Genomic DNA, 24,647 nt, shown 5'->3' with positions numbered 1-24,647 from the left:
ACACTTGACAAGTTAGTTATGATGGTGGACATGTCCCAGGGTTATGTGAACATCTTTTGGGATGTTCAAGCAGCTGCAGGGATTGACCTAATGACTGTGGTAAGAAAGGTGGTAAAGTGAGGCAGAACTCACTTAATAACCGTCTTACTTAGGAGATAGAAACGTTGGCCTCATTGGTTCATTTACTGACTGTTCATAGTCGCAACGGCCCTGAAAAAAGTGACTTATGCCCCCTTTTCACACTTAGGACCTTCGCAGCAGCCCGATGATCGGAGGATCAAAACTTTGCTGTCGTTTCATTTTTATGACCGTTGCTGTGTGTCCTGAGGTCACGTGACCCCCTTTTGTTTCTAACCGATACACGTCCAGGCATGAAAATGTGCCGCTCAGACATTATACCTTTCTGCTCACACCGAAAAAAAATTTAGAGGGAACACTGATTGTAATAGGTAGAAGTATAAGGCAGTAATGTAAAATAGCTGCTATTTATTTATTGGATTGGATTTGTATGCCGCCCCTCTCCAGAGACTCAGGGCGGCTAACAGCAACAATAAAATAGTGTACAATAGTAATTTGGTATTGATGATTAAAAATCAATTAATATAAAAACCAAACATACATACATACATACCATGCATAGAATTGTAAAGGCCTAGGGGGAAAGAGGATCTCAATTCCCCCATGCCTGGCGGCAGAGGTGGGTTTTAAGTTGTTTACGAAAGGCAAGGAGGGTGGGGGCAGTTCTAATCTCTGGGGGGAGTTGGTTCCAGAGGGCTGGGGCCGCCACAGAGAAGGCTCTTCCCCTGGGTCCCGCCAGGCGACATTGCTTAGTTGACGGGACCCGGAGAAGATCCACTCTGTGGGACCTAACTGGTCGCTGGGATTCGTGCAGCAGAAGGCGGTCCCTGAGGTAATCTGGTCCGGTGCTAATTCAGTCCTGACCCGCATCAAAATATTGTACCATGATTTGTTCCTTTTTATTTTGCACGGCAATTTGCATGGGATAATTTTCAGAAAGTGATGTTCAATTTTCATGGGAATTGTTCTGATACGAATCAGATTGATTTGCATCAGATTTACATTAACAGTGATTTGTAGCGGGAGAATAGTGGAAAAATATTAGGGGGGGGAAATCCACCTCAGTCATTGCTACATTGTTTTCTATAGAGGAATTTCTATCTTTGAAAATTAGCAGTACCCCTAGTCCCAGATAAAATGAGCTACACACTAACAGCGAGTATAACATATGGATGTTTTAAAATCTGGTAATGTGACCCAAAATTTATTGTGGCATTAATTTAAATATTGTACTGGCATTTGCTGTAAAAAATATCTGATAACCTTAAAATGACTGGATTGAGACAGATGAATTTAGGCATTACAGTGTTCCCTCGCTTTTCGCGGGGGATGCGTTCCGAGACCGCCCGCGAAAGTCGAATTTCCGCGAAGTAGAGATGCGGAAGTAAATACACCTTCCCTTAACACTTTAAGCCCCTAAATTGCAATTTTCCATTCCCTTAGCAACCATTCAGATTATTACTCATCATGTTTATTTATTAATGTTTATTTCAAAAAATATTTATTAAAGGCAGACAAAAGTTTGGCGATGATATATGACGTCATCAGGTGGGAAAAAGCGTGGTATAGGGAAAAAACCCGCAAAGTATTTTTTAATTAATATTTTTGAAAAACCGTGGTATAGACTTTCCGCGAAGTTCAAACCCATGAAAATCGAGGGAACACTGTATATTCCTAAAATATGCCTGAAAGGAGGATATTGCTCACAAAAATAAGCATTGGTATGATAGAAAATGCAGAATATAAACTTGCTCTTAGAAATTTGTTTGTAAACAAACATTGAACCTAGAAAAAGTAACCATACTGAAGATTACTTCACATAGTTTCATTTTGATTAGATAAAACTAGAAATGGCCCCGATCAGTAGTAAAAAGTTAAAGATTTTCCTGTCAATGTGTCCCATTCTAAAGTAACTCTATGGTCATAAATAAGGGTAATTGACATTAGCAACGTTTTTTTAGGAATTTGGTCCCTCAACAGAACTAGTGCATAAAAATCTTGCTAGTGTGTGGCATTCACTTGATAGAATCCTTTCTAAACAACTTTGATTTTCCTTGCTTAGGTTTATTTTCCTCTTATGTTGTACAAAGGGGTGAATTAATTCAGGCTTTAAAAAATGTTGATTACCCTGTGGTCCCATTGTGAGTAAATGAAAGATGGACCAGCTTGGATAATGAAACATATTTGCCTTTTCATTGTGCTAGAACAGTGTTTTTCAACCAGTGTACCGCGGCACACTAGTGTGCCGTGGGACATGGTCAGGTGTGCCGCGAAGCTCAGAGAGAGAAAGAAAGCAAGAGAGAGAAAGAGCGAGCGAGAGAGAAAGAGAACAAGAGAGAGAAAGAGCGAGCGAGAGAGAAAGAGAACAAGAGAGAGAGAAAGAAAGCAAGACAGAGAGAAAGAGAACAAGAAAAAGAAAGCAAGACAGAGAGAAAGAGAGGGAGGGAAGGAGAGAGAGAGAAAGACATAGAGGGAGGTAGGGAGGGAGAGAGAAAGAGAGCAAAAAAGAGGAAGAAAGGAAGAGAAAGAAAGAGGGAGAGAGAAATAGAGCAAAAGGGAGGAAGAGAGAGAATTTTTTTGTCCAAACTTTTTTTAGCCCCCCCTCCGCCCCACTCAATGTGCCCCAGGGTTTCGTAAATGTAAAAAATGTGCCGCGGCTCAAAAAAGGTTGAAAATCACTGTGCTAGAAAATATATCTACAGGCAGGCTACATTTCAAATAACTAAAAACTAGGTTTCATTGCTTCATATATCTTCTATATTGTACGGTATGACATAAATGGGCTTTCTGAAATTTGATCTAAAACACAAGATGGTATTTAGATCTGCAGAAGACACATCTTTGTATAAATTGTAACATTTTTATTTACTTTCAGTCTTCATACCTGCTTTTAGAAAATATCAGTTGCTTTTTCCTTTCATTTAAATACTTGTTTTAGTTGTTGAAATGTTTTGTTATATTAATACTCTTTTTTAATGGTTCTGTTTAACATTCAGGCTAGGGTTCAGAATTATTGCTTAATGACTAAGGCTTTTTCAAAGCTAAACTGCTTGGAAATAAAATAGGTACTGAATTTCTCTCTAAACCACATGTCTTTGTATTTGTTTGGCTTCTAAAAATGATTTAAGTATATACTGGTCAAGGTGGAGGCTCACTTGCAGTATAATGTAATATACTTTTAGCAAGTTCAGGCAATGAAATGGCTTATTATGATGATAGTTTCTATAAGGAAGCAATATATTTACTTCTTTTTCTATTGAATATGATAAGGGATTTTTTTCTCTTTGTCATAATTATATAAAGCATTATCTAATGCCATTGTAATGTCCTCCAGAGCAACTTGTTAATTATTTTAGCTGTAGTTTACTTGGAGAATAAATCGCACACTATAGAACACAAATTTAATTTTTGACAGACAGATACTCTCTGTGTATCTGTATTGGGTTACAATACATATAAACTATGAATGTATGTTTATACGATACACCTTTAAGAGTTGGATCATAATTGGCAATAAGAGGGAATCAACGGATTTCCTGTTTGCGGGGAGGTTTTTTCCTGTTAGTTACTTTATGTCTAGAGCTGTGTGCAGAAGTTACCTGGTTTGTATTGGATATTGGGATTGTATTTGATTAGAAGTGTAAAGAGACTATTCTACCTTGTTAGTGTATATAATATATCTATTTTGTACTGGTGTCTGTGTCTGAACAGTCCATTACTATTTCTACTCACACCATATGCTGTATTAAAATTGTTTTGTGGATATATTTTTCCCTAAACAATCTATCAATTTTTAATTCAAATTTTATGCAGTGATTCTTTTTAAAAGAAAACTCGAGGAAGTGAAATGAATACTTTACTGTGCAATTCAAGGATGCAGAAAAAATGATCAAATATCAATTGCAAAGAATGTATTGATAAAAATAGATGTTTAAAATATTAAACTTTTTTGAGGGGGGGGGGAATGCCAAGTTACGTACTTGCAGGACTACTTCTCCCTGAAGGGAAGCTACCTACCTCTTCTAAGGTGATCATGCTTTAGGTCTCCTCCCTTAAATATTATCACTTGATGGGACCTTGGAGGCACATCTCAGTGGCTGTTCTCCCCCCCCCCCCTTCAACCCTTTGGAATAGCCGCCTATCTGAAATCTGAGCTATCTCTTATCCTTTTAGTTTTTTAGGTGGCTGTGAAGACCTGGGTCTTTGCTCAAGCATTGGGTGAGGGTGGGTGTTGAAGGAGCTGCAAGGATGATTGGTTTGGCATGGGTTATAGGTTGAAAAAGAAGGATGCTTTTGTTTTTAACTAAGTATTTTTATGGATTGTTGTGAGCTACCTAGAGCAGGGGTGTCAAACTGGTGCCCCACGGGCCAGTTATGTCACGTGCAGGCCAGCCCCTACCCCAGCTCCACCACGGGATAAAACAACATGATACATCATGTGACAGCAACGTGATTCCATGAGTTTGACACCCGTGACCTAGAGTAATCATATGAGATAGACAGCCATAGGGAAGTAAATGAATAAATAAACCATGGTAATCTGCAGTTGTAAAACATTTGACTATTAAAACATTTATCCCCTGCTAATATATTTTATTAGTAATAAAAATGGTTTCAAATGTTGATGGAAAAGTATTAACCAGGAAGATGAGGCATAGAAATTATTCTATTGCAAAACTTCCTTTAAAAACACTTTAAACAAAACTTTTCTTTAAAATCACTTTTCAGTAAATTCAACTGTGGTATTTCAGGAATTTTTTTTTTCTTGGCTTCGGAGTAGAGATTTTCTTAAATGTGTTAAATCCTGAAAGAGTGAAATGCATGTTTGGTTTTTACTATGCCAACCACAAACTCAAGGTCAGTTGACACTGGCAATTTGACCTGTTACAATGATTACATTTAGATGACTATACATTGTAGAAAATGTCTGTTGAGGATTTCTATATACAGTAATACCTCGTCTTACAAACACCTCGTCATACAAACTTTTCGAGATACAAACCTGGGGTTTAAGACTTTTTTGCCTCTTCTTTCCAACTATTTTCACCTTACAAACCCAAGCCGCTGCCACTGGGATGCCCCACCTCCGGACTTCTGTTTCCAGCGAAGCGCCCGTTTTGCGCTGCTAGGATTCCCCTGAGGCTCCCCTCCATGGGAAACCCCACCTCCGGACTTCCATGTTTTTGTGATGCTGCAGGGGAATCCCAGCAGGACAATCCCAGCAGCGCAAAAACGGGCACTTCGCTGGCAAGGGAAGTCGGAGGTGGGGTTTCCCAGCGAGGGAAGCCTCAGCGAAATCGCAGCATCGCAAAAACACAGAGGTCTGGAGGTGGGGTTTCGAGGACTTTGGTGTTTTTGCGATGCTGCGATTTCACTGATGCTCCCTTCGCTGGGAAACCCCACCTCCGGACTTCCCTTGCCAGCGAAGCGCTCGTTTTTGCGATGCTGGGATTCCCCTGCAGCATTGCAAAAACACAGAAGTCCGGAGGTGGGGTTTCCCATGGTAGGGGAGCCTCAGGGGAATCCCAGCAGCGCAAAAACGGGCACTTTGGCTGGCAAAAGGGGTGAATTTTGGGCTTACACGCCTTAACTGCTTTTCCATTGATTCCTATGGGAAACATTGTTTTGTCTTACAAACTTTTCACCTTAAGAACCTCGTCCCAGAACCAATTAAGTTTGTAAGACAAGGTATCACTGTACTGTATTTTTCAGAGTGTAGGACCCATCTTTTTTCTCCCTAAAAGAGGCTGAAAATTTGGGTGCATCTTATCCTTTGAATGCAGCTTTTTTGAAGCTTTTCCCCCCAGTCCTAATTAGGTGCTAACGATCTTTCCAACTTCCTATTCCCTCCAAAGAAGGTTTTTTCCCTGCCGTAAGTCTTTGCCGGCTTGCTTTCATTCCTACTCCCCTGAAAAATTCTTTTTCAGCTCTAACCGGGGCTAAAATTATGTGCTAAAGTTGAACAGATTAAGAATGAATACTAGCCAGATGAATACCTGGTAAGTAGGAGGGGAGCGTGGCCAAACGCCACATTGACACAGAGTTCTTCGTGTCCTGCAGGGGATTCTGATACCCATGCTACTTGCAGGACCTGTTCAGTCAGAACCAGGTCGGAACCACCCTGGATGGGTGGTGAAGAAGGGAGACACTGTCAGATTTCCTGGGAGGGGTGCCAAACCCTCCAGGGAGCTGATAAAAAGCTCCTGACCAGCAGTGCTGGAAAATGACTTGTCATCCTAGCCACAGTAGCCGCAACTGGCTGGATTGTTAGTTTTTGAAAGATTGGATGTCAACTGGGAAAGAAGATCAAAGATTAAAGGCTGGAGAGAAGAATTGAAATTGAAGTTGGTGAGTTACACTGCCAAAGTGAAGCTTTGGGACTTTTTTTAAAGTGAAAAGGGGGGCTAAGCGGCTATTCAGCGAATAGAAGAGTAATACAAGACCACTGAAGAAACATTTAAAAAGAGTGATAACTGAAGCCCAATTCAGAGAATTTGGAGAATTAGTGAAAATTTTTAAATGGCTGGACTTTATTCATTTGGAATTGATTTTAAAGTATATCTAACCTATATTGCTGAACGGAAAAGCTGGAATTGTGGAATCACCAAAGAGGGACATCTGCTGGCTGGAATTATTATAATTGTGGTTATCTGAACAGCTGCTGATCTTGACAATTGTTTTGGAAATGTCTGAGAAAATACGAAATAGTGGATAATTTGTTATTGTCTTAGAAGAACATTGTCTCCATCTATTTGGAGATTGAAATCAATTTAGAATAAACTTGGAAGGATTAAAGGTCTAAAATGGATATTATATTTAAAGGAAGATAATTAAATAGGCTGTAAAATAGAAATCCATTGATAGCTGGACTGGTTGAAAAGTCTTGTGAATTGTGGCTTTGTAACTTTGACAATATGGAGATAGGGCACTATAAAGGCTATAAAGACATTGTAGATCTCCTTAAAGTTTTCTGTAATGATTTTAAAAGATGCTTCTTGGAGTTTGCAGATGGAGTGAAAAAAGAAACAGAGAAAGTATTAAAAGATAATAAACACCTTGAAATATAATAACAAGGAATGAAAGTGGAGTGAACACAGAACAGGAGACCAGCAGAGAGGAGAAAGAAGCAGAAGAAGCAGTGCAGGTGGGAAAAGATGTGGAGATTCACAGCGAGATTCATAATGAGAAAAAAGAAGATAGTGGAAATGGACAGATTAATGATTTTATTGAAATGCATGATAATTATGATGATCACACTGAGCTTAACAGTGACAAAAAAGAGAAGAGGGCAAGGATATAAACATTGGATAATACAAACTAAAAACAAAGGGAAAAATAGGGAGAAGAGATTAAAAGGAGCGGAAAGAAGATTGATATTAATAACAAGTAGAAAAGGGAAAGAAGTATGGGTTGCAAAGGCAGAAGAAAGAAAAAAAAAGAGAAATTTAGAAAAGTAGAATGGAAGCTTTAAGAAAATGGATGGATATTTTATAAGGAGCATTAGTAGTGGGAAGAGAATTAGAAAAAAAATTCTAAATAGTTTAGCACCTGTGAATATATTCATGACAAATTGTAATGGAAGGTTTACTTAAATACGTAGAATTTTTACATATAATTTATCACGTTTGTGAATATATTTGACTATGATTGTTATTTGATTATTATAATGATTTCTTTTTTATATACAGTGTTCCCTCGATTTTCGCGGGTTCAAACTTCGCGAATAGCCTATACCACGGTTTTTCAAAAAATATTAATTAAAAAATACTTTGCTGGTTTTTTTTTCTATACCACGGTTTTTCCCGCCCGATGACGTCATATGTCATCGCCAAGCTTTCGTCTGCCATTGCTGATTGGCCAAAATCTCAGCCAATCGGCGTTGTTATCGCAAAAAAAATGATTATTGTTAATAAATAATTATGTTTATAAATATCAGGATCACTAAGTGTCTTATTTAATGGTGAGTACCAGTAATAATGGTGAGTAAATGGTTGTTAAGGGAATGGGAAATTGCAATTTAAGGGTTTAAAGTATTAAGGGAAGGCTTGTGATACTGTCCATAGCCCAAAATGGTGCATTTACTTCCGCATCTTTACTTCGCGGAAATTCGACTTTCGCGGGCGGTCTCGGAATGCATCCCCCGCGAAAATCGAGGGAACACTGTATATAATGAATCTTTGAAAATTTGGGGTTTTGAATAATTAATATCTATTTGAAAATATAGTTGATGATAATACTGATATTGCTAATGAATAAGTTTTTATTTAATAATTAAATCTAATACAATTATTTAAAAGTAATTAATTATACAATTATGCGATAATACTAGGAAAATATAATTATATTATAAATTGGTATAAATTGGATTTGTCAAAATAAATTTAAAATGAAATATTTGTAACATTAATGGATAAGACATAGTATAACTTAGGTAATACTATTATTATTTTTAAGCGCTAATATAAGCATATTAAGGTATGTGTGATATTATGTATGTTTTTGATGTGGAGAAAAATAAAAAATAAAAAACCCCAAAAAGAAAGAAATACCTGGTAGATTTTTCCACCTGTTTTCCTCCCCCCAAACTAAGGTATATATACTGTACTCCAAAAATACAGTACTTCTCATTTGTTTCATAGGTGTTTATAATCTTACAATATATAACTTTTTTTTTTTGGCAATGAGATGCTAAAACATGAATTTATGTAGGCTTAAAAAAGAAGTTTTAATTTTTCTGGACTGGAGATAGATCTGAATGTAAGCTGTATGGAGACGTTGCTTATATCTGCTGGGTGCATCGGATTTGATTCACCCATGTACTTGAATTCTGTATAAATAAAATATTGTATAATAATACTTAGAAGCATCTAATATATTATTAATAATTCTCATGTACTTAAGCACATTAAAAATAACCACTAATCCTTTTAGCCCGGGTTTTGCAAGTTTGAAAAAAAATCTATATGGAAGCCTCTCTTACTGTGAGTCAATCATTGGTTTTTATAGTTTTTTTCCCCCCTGCAGTGAATCAGAAGCATCAATAAAAATGTCATTACTAAGTGTCAATTAACTCATAAAAGTTAATCTCAAGAATGCTGATAAACTATTAGCTGAAAGATCTGAACCAGTTAGTTCAGCATTAGGTAGAGCTTAAGGGTGTTGTTGGCGTACAGTAGTTTTTAGCTAGGGGTAAATGCTTCAGTCATTGTGAGGGCATTATGGATCATGAGGGAAGAGTTGAGATGTGTCTCTCCAATTACAGGTAGTCCTCTATTTACAAACATTCATTTAGTGACCGTTCAAAATTGCAGTATAGCAGCTCCTTGACTTTCGCGGAGGATACGTTCCAAGACCGCCTGTGAAAGTCAAATTTCCGCGAAGTAGAGATGATCCCTTCCTTCCTCCCTCCCCCTCCCTCCACCGTTCCGGGTTTTACTTACCCCCAGAACCCGCAGGGGCAATGGGATGGCAAGCTGGAGGCTCTGCTGCGCTTGCTGCCAGTGTCGCCTATGGCGGCAGCGGCAACACCTGTGCTCAGGGTCAGGGCAGGGGAAGGGAAAGCTCAAGGCAAGAGGAATCCAGGCCAGGACTTGAAGCTGGGATTCCAGACCGGTCAGCTGGGAGGTCGGATGCTACCACTAAGGGAGATGGCTTAGGTGGATGGGGGAAGAAGAGGCAGCGGCAGCAGGCCGCAGTAAGGCTCGGCTTCAAGTGGAGCGTACCAACGCTCCGAGAATTAAAGGGGAGGGATTGGGAGGCTGAGACGGAAGTGGAGCTTTTATTTAAAGAAGCAGGACAACTGGGGTGGGGGAGGAGGAGAGTCAAAACTCACAGTATTGTACATCGGGTGGCTGCAGGAAAACCTGTGATGTTAAAAAAAAACCACGGAATATATTAATATTTTTTGAAAACCTGTGGTATAGCCTTTCCGCGAAAGTCGGACCCACAAAAGTCAAGGGACCACTGTAGCACTGAAAAAAATATCACATGACTGTTTTTCACACTTATTTAGTATGAAAAATTGTACACATTCAGACTTGGACAAAGTTAAACTTACTGGCTTGCTTTGATTGCATAGATTGGAATATTTTTTGAAGATACCTCTTCAGACCTGAATGAACTCACAGATACTGTAACATCATATGTCAGCCTCTGTAAAAACCTATGTGTACTGACCAGGAATATGAATTGCGAATATACAGTAACAATAAACCTTGGTTCACAGCTAAATTGAAGCAGCTACGTCATTCCAAAGAGGAAGTGTACCAAAAAGGTGATAGAATGCTGTACAATCAGGGCAGATGTGTATTAACAAGGAAGATCAGAGCAGCAAAAAGAAGCTACTCTGAAAAGCTCAGGAATCAGTTCTCAACTAATGAACCAGTGAACATGTAGAAAACTCTTAAAAATATCACTAGTTATGGCAAACCAATTTCCCAAGCTGAAGAAAATAAGCAACTGGCAGATGCCCTGAACATGTTCTTCTGTAGGTTTGAAAGGAAACTATAGCCAACTATCTCCACAACCCCCATCTCAGGCAACCAACAACAGCCAAGCCTCCTACAATTGATCTCATCCCATTGGGTTCACAAGCCCTGGTTATTACAGAAAAGAACGTACAAAATCTATTTCACAGACAGAAGCCAGGAAAAGCACTAAATAAGATAAGCCCTTCTTACTTAAAAGTCTGTTCTGACCAGTTGGCCCCCATCTTCACCAAAATCTTCAATAAATCACTAGAGATGTGCCATGTTTCTTCTTGCTTCAAATGTTCTGCAATCATCCCAGTGCTGAATGAACTGAATGACTACAGACCAGTTGCTCTAACATCTGTAGTTATGAAAACCTTTGAAAGGCTAGTAATGCCCGGAATTTTATTTACTGGGCATAACTAATCAGAAATATAAGAAAGAAATTCTACATCTAGTCATTCATATTTTGACAGCGGCCAGGATAGTGTATGCGCAAAATTGGAAAGGGGAAAATGTTCCCAAAGAAGAGGAGGTTATTAAGAAAATATTAGACTGTGCTGAAATGGATATGATGACAAGACGGTTAAAAGACCAAGAGGAAACAGAATTTTATGAGATATGGAACAAAGTGTATATATGGATAAATAAGAAGAAAAACTAAAAGTAAAAAGAATAAGAGAATTGTATAAGTAGGGATATGACTTAAAAGTTATGTTAGAAGTAGTTTATATATGAAGACTTACTATATAAGATAAAACAAATTTCTTCTTTTCATTTAAAGCAATGAGTTGATTTAAAGTGTTTTTAATGTATTCTTTTTTCTGTATTGAAATTTTACTTCTAGAATAAGCGGGGAAGACACAACCCCATTTCTATGTTAAATGTATGTTTGTCAGTTTTGTCTATTTTATGAAAATTAATAAAATTTATTGGAAAAAAAAAGAAAGGCTAGTAATGTTCCACTTGAAAACCATCACCGATCTGTTGTTAGATCCACTGCAATTTGCATACTGAGCAAATAGATCAACAGATGATGCTGTTAAAATGGCTTTGCACTACATCCTACAACATCTTGAAACTCCAAAGACCTATGCAAGAGTCCTCTCTGTAGACTTCAGTTCATCATTCAATACCATCATGCAGGACATTCTTTTAACTAAACTAAATCAGCGAGTGGTACCTGAACACACTTGTAAGTGGATCACAAGCTTCCTAACAGACAGGAAGCAACAGATGAAGTTAGGCAAAATCACATCAGATGTCTGTACAATTAGCACAGGGAACCCCCCCCCCCCAAGGCTGTGTACTATTACCACTTATCTTCTTTCTTTATATTGATGACTGCATCTCTAACGATACATCTATTAAACTGTTGAAGTTTGAAGATGACACAATAGTGATTGGTCTCATTCGAGATAACGATGAAGCTGCAAACATGTTGCGACAGGAACAATCTGAAACTGAACACCCTCGAAACCGTAGAAATGGTAGTAGACTTTAGGAAAAACCCTCCCATTCTGGCACCTCTTACAATACTAGACAATACAGTATCAACATTAAGGACCTTCACATTTCTAGGTTTGACCATATTGCAAGATCTAAAATGTCAACAAAAGCGTCATCAAAGCACAACAAAGGATGTTCTTTCTGTGCCAACTCAATAAGCTCAAACTGCCCAAGGAGCTGCTGATAGAGAGGAATTATTGAGTCTATCAACTATACCTCTACAACTGTCTGGTTATGTTCTGCAACCCAGCAAGACAGACACAGACTTCAGAGGATAATAAGAACTGCAGAAAAAACAATTCTACCAACCCGCCTTCCATTGAGGAACTGTATACTGCACGAATCAAACTGAAAATATTTATGGCCCCCTCGCATCCTGGACATAATTTGTTTCAAGTCCTACCCTCAAAATGACACTATAGAGCTCTGCACACTAAGCCAACTAGGTTTATTGATATATTTTAAGTAGGCTTGGGTATGCAAGTCGGAGGACCATCCAAACACACTCAGGATTTTGCTCCTCAATTGCTTGTACAAAGGTGAAGTAGAGAATTGGCTTGCAGCAGAGTTTATGAGTCTGTGCAATATATAGATTAAAAGCTAATTATTAAAATAACACCTTTATTTCTTAGCCATAACACCTAGTTAATGGCTAAAACTAATTATTAGTTTTATTCATGGAGCAAAAGGCTTACATAGTGGTTTAGATTATGATTTGAGAATCACTGGTTTAGCAGCTGAATTATATCTTTTGAAAATAATGTATAAATTAATGCTAAAATCAGATACATCTTATTTATTCAGATTACCAGGCCATATCTTACATTCAGCCACTACTAGATAGGCAAATTGTAATTAGATAGAAATAATTGTAATTAATCACTAATTTGCCATTTCCCATTTTCAAATTTCTCCATTTTGTTTCCTGGTCATTGTGATTTCCTTTTCAAAGATTTTTTTTTCTGAATTTGTAACTTTTGTTTTAATGCCAGGTCCACTTTCCAGATACTGAAAGAGCAGAGTGGCTAAATAAGGTAAACTGACATTCTCACTGTTTAGAAGACTTTGTAAAAAGTATGCAATGTTGTCTTTGTCACAAAATAGATTTCTTACTTGGTGTGATTTTATTATACTGTTTTGGATCTTCTAAAAGATCCAAAAGCTATTTTGTTGGGCTTGAAAGTTAGGTAGCAGTTGTACAAAATACAAATAAGTTCATATTTCTGAAATTGTAGTTGTAATATAATGTTTGCTAGCTTTTATATGCTAGTGGGATTTAAAAAAAAAAAGATTGTTCAATTATGTGGCATCAAGTTGATCTAAACCTTTAGTAACTACACCAATTTATTTATTTAAAAGGATAATTAGACAGAAAAGATATAAAATTAATAAGGCGGTGTTTTGATTAGGGCAATACAATATTTGCAAAATAATATGTTAGTTTCAAGTCTGGGGACACTCAGGAAGTCACATACTGTTGCATAATAGAAAACGATATTGAAATAGAATATAGCACGTACTTGAATTCACTTAATTACTGGACCGCTTATTGTCCCTCCTATTTTATTGTGATTGGATATAAATGTAAATTCAGTTAAGAATTTTCCTTCAATACAATTTTTTCTCAAAAGTAAAGCAGAGTAAAATATAGTGAATTCCAGCTAGAAATTTAAAAAATGATCTCATCTGACAAAAGAGAATATGGAGAACATCTGGCAAATTTTGAGAATAATCTTTATTAAAATATTTACAAGCTTTTTCTAAGAGTCTTACTGTAGACACTCTTCCCACAGTCATACTGAGATTATCTTTACACAATCATAACTTTTGTCATTTATTAAATTTAAATGCCACTCATCTTACTGTTAAATTATCTTATAGGGTTTTATAAGGTAAATCAGTGGTGGGATTCAGCTGTTGAGGCCAGTTTGGGTGAACCAGTAGTTCAATTGTTGGCTAGCCCCGCCCTTTCCTGTTTCACCGCATGTTCACTTCCAGTACACTTCAGGGAGGCCTCCTAGGCACATTTTCGCTTCCCAGGAGGCTTCAGGGAGGCCTCCTAGAGCCGTTTTTGCTTCCTAAGAGGCTTCAAGGAGGCCTCCTGGGGCTGTTTTTATTACCCAGGAGGCTTCAGGGAGGCCTCCTAGGTCTGTTTTCACTTCCTAGGAGGCTTCAGAGAGGCCTCCTAGGCCCAGAATGGGGTGCAGGGTAGGTGTACGTTTCTCCCCCAGTGGCCCATTTTTTGCTCCCAAGGAGGTTTCAGAAGGCCAACTGCTGTCTGTCTCAAACCATGGCCATACCCACCATGGCCATGGATCAGTAGTAAAATTTTTGAATCCCATCACTGATGGTAATGAAGCAGCATTAAGAGGTCACACAAATTAAGGGGCTGCTAAGGTAAAGTGATGTAAATGACTAACTATACAGAAATTCACACTGTTAATGAAATGGGATGATGATCATGGATTAACATTGAAAACTTAGTGGTCTCTTTTCCTTTTGCAGACAGTGAAACATATGTGGCCTTTCATTTGCCAGTTTATCGAGAAGCTTTTCCGTGAGACAATAGAGCCTGCAGTGAAAGGAGCAAACAGCCATTTGAGCACTTTCAGTTTCACAAAAATTGATGTGGGGCATCAGGTATGTTTTTTTTGTTTTGTTTTGTTTTGTTTTGCAATAGAAGCTAGAGTGAATCATCAGATATTATATTGAGGTCATGGCTTTGCTTTTATTTAACATTAAGTCGTTGCAGAGGGAAACATATTTGTTCCAAAAGCAACTGGAAAGCAAAATTTTGGCATCCTGAAAAATATGAAAATTCCCTGAGTGTATTTCTCTGAATGTGTTTATCATTGGTGGAGGAATGTTTTTTTAGTTCCAGAGTCTTGTTTCAGTTTGTTTGAATTACAAATCAGATTAGTGAATGCTACTGTTTATAGAAGCCCTGTGTATGTAGTCCTTGACTTACAACGTAAATTTATTTAGTGACTTTTAGAAGTTACATCAGCACTGAAAAAAAGTGACTTATGACCATTTTTCACATTTACAACCATTGCAGGATCCCCATGATCAAAATCAAGTCACTTGGTAACCGGCATGTATCTCTGACACTTGCACCTGGGGTCATATGATAATCTTTTGCAATCTTCTGTTAAGCAAAGTCAACGGGGAAGCCATATTCACATAACAGCGTTTACTAAATTAACAACTGCGGGCAAGAATACTTAACAATTGTGACAAGAAAGGTCATAAAAAGGGACCAAACCTACTTAACAAATGACTCACATAGCAACAGAAATCTTGGGTCAGAAGTGAGGACCACTTATCATATTGATTCATGGTCTCCATATCACTTACACATACACACACACACACACACACACACACATACACATGCCTAAGAGAGTACTGGATTACATTGTTTCTCTTACCTTATATTTACAACTTGGTTTGTTTTAAGTTTCAGTAAATTTTGCATAACTATTTGGGCTGGGTTGGGTAGGGTGGAGTGAGTTGATATACTTCCCATCTAGCAGATGCTGTATTGTATCAGGTATTTGATTGCCTTGGTGATAAAAGTAGTATTTATGCTGCAAAATGTAAACTTCTCATATTACAAGATTATTCAGGTTTTCGAACATCAATGCTCGCAGTCTAAATATATATTCTGAATAAATGTTGCTCCATTCTCCATTGGAAAATCTTGCTCAGAGGGCAGGCACATAATCACTAAAGCTTCTGCTAAGAGAAGATTTTGTTTGCTCAACTCGGCTCTGTTGATTTAAGAATCTGAAGCAATGGGTGCCTGGCTCTGCATATCATGGTGTCTTTGTGTATATGGGTGTGTCTATTTATCAATGGTCATTAGAAACTATGCACTTTTATTAAGAATACGTTACAGGGATACATGTGCAGGATGGGATTGCTTTTGCAGTTCACACTAATTTTCAAAAAATTTAAACTGGACAAATTATTTCCATAAATGCTTTCTCATCGAACCATGCAAGATTAATGTTGCAATAGTATTTTCTAAATTCAAGTCACTCCCTTAATATTAATGATGAAAAGAATCAATTAGACTGCAAGCTTTGAACTAAGAATTTCTTTTTTCTCTGATTTTCTCTGAGGCTATTGCTATTGAGCAGTGCTTGTCCAGTGAGCTGCCTTTTAAAATACATGTATTCTTTATAGTCCAGCATAATAATCCTTTCAATCTGACATTATCTGTTCTGTAAACATTTGGATCTGTTTTTATATAATACAACATTTTAAATAAAGTGGAAGAGTTATGTTTAAACACCATTCTTATAGACCCATTGATCTATTAAATTGGAAATTTTTATTTCAGCCCATTAGGATTAATGGTGTGAAAGTGTATACTGAAAATGTGGATAAAAGGCAGATCATTTTGGATCTACAAATCAGGTAATCCTGTTTTAGTAAGCGTATATTGTGTCTTGAATTCCTTAAAATGTGTTCTTCATTACAAAAACATTGCAGTGTTTGCTTCTCGGAGAAAGAAATGCCTTTTAGCTTGATATAAAAATAAAGAAACCCACTATGTGTTAATAGGGCCATTGTGCAAACCTGAGCATTTCTGCACAAAAATTAAGCTAGCAAAAATGACATACCGGCGTTCTATAGTATGACGGCAGAATAAAACTTAGAAGGGTTTTCTTGAAAAGCAGAATAACTTCTTATGTTGCATACAAATAATATGGGTACAAATTTCTACGCCTCCAGCTTTTTCAATAATGGCACTAATGAAAGCAATAACAAAAATATATTTATTGTGGAAATTTAGTCTAAATTCATTTTTCTGTTATTGCTATAATAATCAGGAAAGAAACAGGCTTGTTTTTAAATATTGCTTATTCGAGGTGACTAAAAAAAAGGGGGAAAAAGAAAAAAAAGAAAGGAAGGAAGGAAAGAGAAAGAGAGAAGATTGTATAATTGGAAACTAGCTATCTTCTTTCTATTAATTATGGACCTGAAAGTAAAATAATTAAAGTAAATGATTATAGATAGTCTAAATTCCATTAAGTATCTATGGAGATTCTCAATCATCCAGGTCATGATTATCCCAAAAGTAATTTTTCCAAAAACAAATGGACTCCCTTGGTTGAGTTTCATTAAATGAAAATCTCATATTTTAAAAATAAGATTTTAAAAATTATACTTCGCAAATATGAAAACTTTGTTTTGTGACCTTTTTTTCCTTTTGATTTTACCTACTTAAACTATTAAATGCCATGTAATAAAAATAAAGTTGTTTTGTTTGTTTCTTTGTATTTCACATTTCTGGACTGCCCATCTCCCTCAGAGTGGGACTTGGGGCATGTATAATACAACATCAAAATATGAATTAGTATATAAAAATGTTAACATTTTAGAATTAAATTTTTAAAAGTTAAAAAATCATGAAAATTTTCAAGGAGGCAATTTTGACAAAGCCAAAGAGGGGACTTTCATGGCACCAGCCAAACCCACAATTGTGTGTTTCTTTGGGCACCTTATGCAAGGCCACAGAGCCATGTTTTAACCTCTTTTCAGAAGACCAGGAAAGGGAAGGGATCACTTTGGGGATAAGGGTATTCCACGGGATGAGCAGTGATTAAAAAAGGGCCGTATTCCATGTTATTGGATTGTTCAAATTAGCTTTTGGAAATTTCTTCAAATTATAAATCGCATGTTACTTCCTTTGAAGGAGGAAAGCTGTGATAGTCTGTTATGGCAAAATTATTTGCAAGTAGCCCCTTTTATTAACTTTCATGAATTAGTTTCAATAGACACATAAAGTAACTAGACCCACCTTTGTCGCCAGGCATGGGGGAGTTAGGATATTCCTTCCCCTAGGCCATTACAAGTTATGTATGGTATGTATGTGTGTATGTTTGGTTTTTATAACAAGGGTTTTTAGTTGTTTTATTAAATTGGATTGTTACATGTTGTTTTTTTATCATTGTTGTTAGCCGCCCCGAGTCTGCGGAGAGGGGCGGCATACAAATCCAATAAATAATAATAATAATAATAATAATAATAATAATAATAATAGACTGATATCGAAATAAAGACAGAAGTTGAAAGGAGAGAAAGATAGTTTAGTTAGTTAGATTTATAAGCATTTTATCAATTAATTATTCTAACATGTTAAAAGACTTATTATGTTTGATGGCACCTTCTGAGATTGCTGGGACTGACTAAATGAGTGTCTATCTAGCTTTCTATCTATCATCTGTTTCTGTCTAATCTATCTTATCTCACTATCATTATCTATCAAGTTATAGAATCATTCTTCTCACAAGCAAATGACTCTGGGCAGACTTTTAAGAAAATTAAAATAATAAATATCTAAAATCACTATCATGAACAAATATTAAAAACATTAACATTCGGATATGAGCTCAACAGCCCTCTCTGTGAGCACGAATGCATTCGCCAGCTATTCTTCTGGCTTTTGTCATGCGCATGCACCCTGGAACCCCTGTGTGGCATACATGCGTGCAACGGAACCTGGAACATCAACTGCTGCCTTGCACATGGGCACTGGCCAGCTGCTCTCTTCCGGGTTGCAGCGCTCCAGCGTGCATGTGCGCTCCAGTTTCAGCACTCAATTCCAAAAAAGGTTAACCATCATTGTTTTAGGGCAGGGGTGGGCAATTAATTTTGCCATGGGGCTGCATGAGAAATTGGGATGGTTTTAGAGGGCCGGATTAATATAATTAACTCAGTTCTACCCAATACTGTATATTATTGGGTAGAACTGAGTTAATTATATTATAATTATAATTATATATTATATTATATTATATTATTATATATAGTTATATAATTATATTATAATTATAAATTAATTGCCCACCCCTTCCTTCCTTCCTTCCTTCCTTCCTTCCTTCCTTCCTTCCTTCCTTCCTTCCTTCCTTCCTTCCTTCCTTCCTTCCTTCCTTCCTTCCTTCCTCCAGATGGAGAGAAGCTTCTGTCTCTCTGATTTTCTCTGCCTTTTATTTCTGCTTTTGGGCAGTTCTTTACTTCTCTTTCAAAATATTCCTTTCAGGTGCCTCTCTTCAACTGACCTACATTGTCAGTTGAGAAAACATAGTGGAGGCTTTGCCTGAAAGTAGCTTTGGATTCCTCCTCCTCCTCCTCCCTTTCCCCCCCCGAGAGGTGGGGTGGGGGTTTGCTTTAAATTTCTTGGAAAGGCCAATGAAACCAATGAACAATTTAAAAATGAGCATTTATTGGACTTTTGCAAAAGGCCATGGAAAAAGACTTTTTTCCTTCTTTCCTTCCAACCTCCGCGGGCCGGTCACAGACAGCAGGCGGGCCGTAATCCGCCCCCCGGGCCGCCCTTTGCCCCCGGGCCGCCCTTTGTTTTAGGGTCTGTTCAGACTATTGAAATAGTCTAATGTTATTTTTCCTTTGTTTTGAGCCTCGCTGAGTCCTGATGTGTCCATAAATTTGAGGGCTTGGGTTTGTCTCATTTTTTTCTGCATGGAATCCAGAGGAGCATTGTGGAGACTGGCATAACTGGAAGAAAAGTGTGAAAATGGACCCCTAATTTTGTGTATTATATTTGTCGGGGAATGTGATGGTGCTCTTGGAGCAAAATAGAGTTCTAGTTTTCTTGCAGGTGTGGAGGATTGTATTATTTGCTGCTAGACTTCTAAGTGTTCTGACCCAGCTCCCCTAAACACTATAAACCTTCTGAAGTTTAAATCAATGATTCCTTTATTAGAAGTTCCAGCAGCCCCAGCAAAAAGTTTCTCTCTCACTGCAGGCTAAGAAGTCTGTCCAGTAGAGATATGGTTAGGTGTCTGTCACATCTATTCATCTCCTCCCATTGCCTTTTATCCCCAGAGCTAAGGTAGGGCTTCGCTACCCATGGTGGCTCTTCTGTCCCAAGGATCAGCCCTCAGATTTCCACTGGTCTCCTCTCCTCTGCCTTCTGATAGAAACATAGAAACATAGAAGACTGACGGCAGAAAAAGACCTCATGGTCCATCTAGTCTGCCCTTATACTATTTCCTGTATTTTCTCTTACAATGGATATATGTTTATCCCAGGCATGTTTAAATTCAGTTACTGTGGATTTACCAACCACGTCTGCTGGAAGTTTGTTCCAAGGATCTACTACTCTTTTAGTAAAATAATATTTTCTCATATTGCTTTTGATCTTTCCCCCAACTAACTTCAGATTGTGTCCCCTTGTTCTTGTGTTCACTTTCCTATTAAAAACACTTCCCCCCTGGACCTTATTTAACCCTTTAACATATTTAAATGTTTCGATCATGTCCCCCCTTTTCCTTCTGTCCTCCAGACTATACAGATTGAGTTCATGAAGTCTTTCCTGATATGTTTTATGCTTAAGACCTTCCACCATTCTTGTAGCCCGTCTTTGGACCCGTTCAATTTTGTCAATATCTTTTTGTAGGTGAGGTCTCCAGAACTGAACTCAGTATTATTCCAAATGTGGTCTCACCAGCGCTCTATATAAGGGGATCACAATCTCCCTCTTCCTGCTTGTTATACCTCTAGCTATGCAGCCAAGCATCCTACTTGCTTTTCCTACCGCCCGACCACACTGCTCACCCATTTTGAGACTGTCAGAAATCACTACCCCTAAATCCTTCTCTTCTGAAGTTTTTGCTAACACAGAACTGCCAATGCAATACTAAGAATGAGGATTCCTTTTCCCCAAGTGCATTATTTTACATTTGGAAACATTAAACTGCAGTTTCCATTGCTTTGACCATTTATCTAGTAAAGCTAAATCATCTGCACATCAGGCACTCGACCCAGCTGTTCCTCTTCTTCCTCATCAGCTACCTACAGACCTGGGGTTTGTTGACTCTCTATCTGAGGGCTGATAGAGGCCCAGGCTCCGCCTCTGTCTCTCTCTGACAGCTCCATTCTCTCTCCCCCCTAGGAGTTCTCAAGTTGGTTTGATGCCAACCCCGACTCCTCCTTATTTGATTTGGTTGCTGGAGGAACCTTCGGTCGACAGGCCACAACGCTAGGATGCTAAAAGCAAAGTACTACAACACCATGTCACCTAAGAGTGATTCATGGCCTGATGAAATAATAAATCTAATTTTAACTGCCTAGTACTTCCCCATTTCGTTCTTTTTTTGGCCAAGTGACTATCATTCTGCATTCTGAATGAGCAAATACTCTTGATGCTACTCACAATGAAGAGCTTAAAGTTTAGTGGATAATGTAATTGTATTGTACGTTAATACTGAAAGTAAAGCTCTTTTGCTCCTCTCCTTTTGCACGGTACGGAAAAAAAATCACTTTGTAAATTGTGAAAATATTAATGAAATAAAAGGCAAGCAGTGGGGCTAAGTATGTAACTGGTCTGTGGTCATATCTTGGATCTGCAGATTGATTTAGCTGTAAATAGTTCATAGCCATTATGCTCTCAGCGGATAAAGTGTTCCTCTGCAGTCTGTGTCCAGATAGCGGATCATATTTCATGTAAGCTGTGTTTCAAAGACTTAAGCCAATCCATATAGACCTGAAGGTCATTGATTAATTGTTTGGGTACACACTTTTCCCTTTTTGTCTTGTTTACTGTGTTAGATGTGTAAGCTAAAGTAGTACAGTATTAAATTAAAAGGAAGAAAAAGCAGGGAATTTTTAAAAAAATCATGTGCAATATACAGTGACAAGTAATTTGTAAGAAAGAAATATATAGAGGTAACAACCATTGCGATCTCCAGAACGTTCAAAATTTATTAAAAACTACTAAAATTAACTAAGCTTTTGTTAGTCCACTACTAACTCCGATGACGTTAGTAGAGGACTAATGAAAGCTTAGTTAATTTTAGTATTTTAAAATAATTTTTAAACATTCCGGAGATCGCAATGGCTGTTGCCTCTTCATTTATAAATACACCCAGAATTTGCATTTTTAGGACAATTCTCGATTTATGTGTGTGTGTGTGCATGTGCGCACGCGCGTGTGTGTAGGTTATACGTTGGGGTTCACTAAAACTTTCAGCATTAATTTGGTGATATTTATTTATTTATTTGCTTATTTATTTAATTTCCTATTTCTTAGTTACCTATCTCTCTCAGAAAGGTGCTCTGGGTGGTGTGCAATATAATCAATATAGAATAATAATAATAATAATAATAATAATAATAATAATAATAATAACAACAACAACAACAACAACAACAACAACAACAACAATAATTTGTTGGATTTGTATGTCGCCCCTCTCCGTAGACTCGGGGCGGCTAACAACAATAATAAAAACAACATGTACAATCCAATAATAAAAACAACTAAAAACCCCTATTATAAAACCAAACAATATATAAAACTGACATTAAATATTTATCATTAAAGAAATCAACAGTTTTGCTATGATAGTAGTTGTATAATACGTGCAAGATATTTAAAGGTACAAGCCACAATGGGTTACAGTCTTGCTATAATTTAGGGGGAAAATGATTCTTAATGTTTTGGTTTCCTGGAATTGTTTTTCAATAGCAATTTATTAATGGATTGTATGTATAGTACAACATTTCAGTGTTTTGTTATATTTCTTAGTTTTGTGGGAAACTGTGAAATTGATTTGGAGATCAAGAGATACTTCTGTAGAGCTGGAGTGAAAAGTATACAGGTGAGTTCTTTCTTTTTTTTAATCCATTATACCTTTTTAGCAGTTCACATTTCCATAAATGTACCTCCAACCTTCAGCTACAACTGAATTGGTATAGTTTTATTCTCTTTAGGTTTAGGTTTAGGTTTAGGTTTATTGGATTTATATGCCGCCCCTCTCCGCAAACTCGGGGCGGCTCACAACAATAATAAAAAACAGTACAGTACACAATACCAAATCCAATGCCCACCCATCCAGTTCCAATTGAAATTAATAATCTCATAAAAAGCAGTATATATAAAAAACAGGCACACAGTCAATCAATCAACAAAACAACATGGGCAAGGGGGAGGTGTTTTAGTTCCCCCATGCCTGACGGCAAAGGTGGGTCTTAAGGAGTTTACGAAAGGCAGGGAGGGTGGGGGCAATCCTAATCTCAGGGGGGAGCTGGTTCCAGAGGGTCGGGGCCCCCACAGAGAAGGCTCTTCCCCTGGGTCCCGCCAGACGACATTGTTTAGTCGACGGGACCCGGAGAAGGCCAACTCTGTGGGACCTAACCGGTCGCTGGGATTCGTGCGGCAGGAGGCGGTCCCGAAGATATTCTGGTCCGGTGCCATGAAGGGCTTTATAGGTCATAACCAACACTTTGAATTGTGACCGGAAACTGATCGGCAGCCAATGCAGACTGCGTAGTGTTGGAGTAATATGGGCATACTTGGAGAAGCCCATAATTGCTCTCGCAGCTGCATTCTGCACGATCTGAAGTTTCCGAACACTTTTCAAAGGTAGCCCCATGTAGAGAGCGTTACAGTAGTCGAGCCTCGAGGTGATGAGGGCATGAGTGACTGTGAGCAATGACTCCCGGTCCAAATAGGGCCGCAACTGGCGCACCAGGCGAACCTGGGCAAACGCCCCCCCTCGCCACAGCTGAAAGGTGTTTTTCTAATGTGAGCTGTGGATCGAGGAGGACGCCCAAGTTGCGGACCCTCTCTGAGGGGGTCAATAATTCCCCCCCCTTTAACATTATTCAAGTTCAGATTTACTAAAAAATCTTCTGCATAATATATAATAGTTAAAGTAATCTTTAATTCATGATTAGTGGTGCATTTGTATACATGTATTAACCCCTAAGTCAACCATTTGCTCTGGTGACCTCATAGACTGGGTTCTGGTGTTTTCTTAGAAAAATTTCAGAAATAGTTTGCCGTTATCTGCTTGCTAGGATTGAGAATAACTGATCCTAGGTCACCCAGCTAGTTTTGTCTGTAAGGCAGAATAGAATTCATGGTCTCCTGGTTTCTATCCTTAATACTACACCAAACTGTCTTGGGGCTGTGATCATGTCTTGTTTTTTTCCCCCTTTTAGATTCATGGCACAATGAGAGTTATATTGGAACCTCTGCTTGGTGATATTCCCTTAATTGGAGCAATATCTTTATTTTTTCTTAGGAAACCAGTAAGTGGAAATTTATATATTTCTTTTTAAAAAACGTTTAAAACATTTTAAACCTCCAGGTGACCTTAATGACCCGCTAAAAGAATACTGTCCGCACAGTAGTGTGTTTGTTTGTTTGTTTGTTTGTTTGTTTGTTTGTTTAATTCAATTTATAGACCGTTCTTCTCTTCATGGACTCAATGCCTCCATTCCCCACCAGCCACTCAGAGCTTCTTGGATGAGAAACAAAATGTCTTCAAAGAAAAATTAGAAAGTCCAGTTGCCTCTTGAAAAATGTTTTGAGAGGAGGGTTTCAGGAATTCAAGTATAGAAGACTGAGATGAAATCCACAAAAAAGACCCTTCCATAGTTCTAGGGTCATAATGGCAAACATATCACACATGTGCCACAAATGGCTGATACAGGGCGTGTGAGGCATTACATGTGAGGCATTGCCCTATATCAGCCAGTCAGGCGCGAGACAGTTGGCCTTCTGTCCCCATAGATGGGCAGAGGCTGGGTCAGCCAACCAGTCCCTCCCCG

General features: G+C 37.9%; 1 protein-coding gene across 2 annotated transcripts in view; it reads left to right on the top strand.

Annotated features, from left to right (window-relative positions):
- Nucleotides 1–24,647, top strand: part of ESYT2 (extended synaptotagmin 2) — a 96,340-nt gene that overhangs the window by 17,774 nt on the left and 53,919 nt on the right. For both annotated transcript variants that reach the window (XM_070729428.1, XM_070729427.1), the window contains exons 2-6: nt 13,049–13,090; nt 14,562–14,696; nt 16,405–16,481; nt 22,618–22,690; nt 24,036–24,125. In XM_070729428.1, coding sequence (XP_070585529.1) covers nt 13,049–13,090; nt 14,562–14,696; nt 16,405–16,481; nt 22,618–22,690; nt 24,036–24,125 — 417 coding nt within the window. The remainder of the gene's footprint in view (nt 1–13,048; nt 13,091–14,561; nt 14,697–16,404; nt 16,482–22,617; nt 22,691–24,035; nt 24,126–24,647) is intronic.

The sequence above is a fragment of the Erythrolamprus reginae genome, chromosome Z, assembly GCF_031021105.1.
Source record: "Erythrolamprus reginae isolate rEryReg1 chromosome Z, rEryReg1.hap1, whole genome shotgun sequence".
Lineage (NCBI taxonomy): Eukaryota > Metazoa > Chordata > Lepidosauria > Squamata > Dipsadidae > Erythrolamprus > Erythrolamprus reginae.
This window is presented reverse-complemented; position numbering and strand designations above follow the sequence as displayed.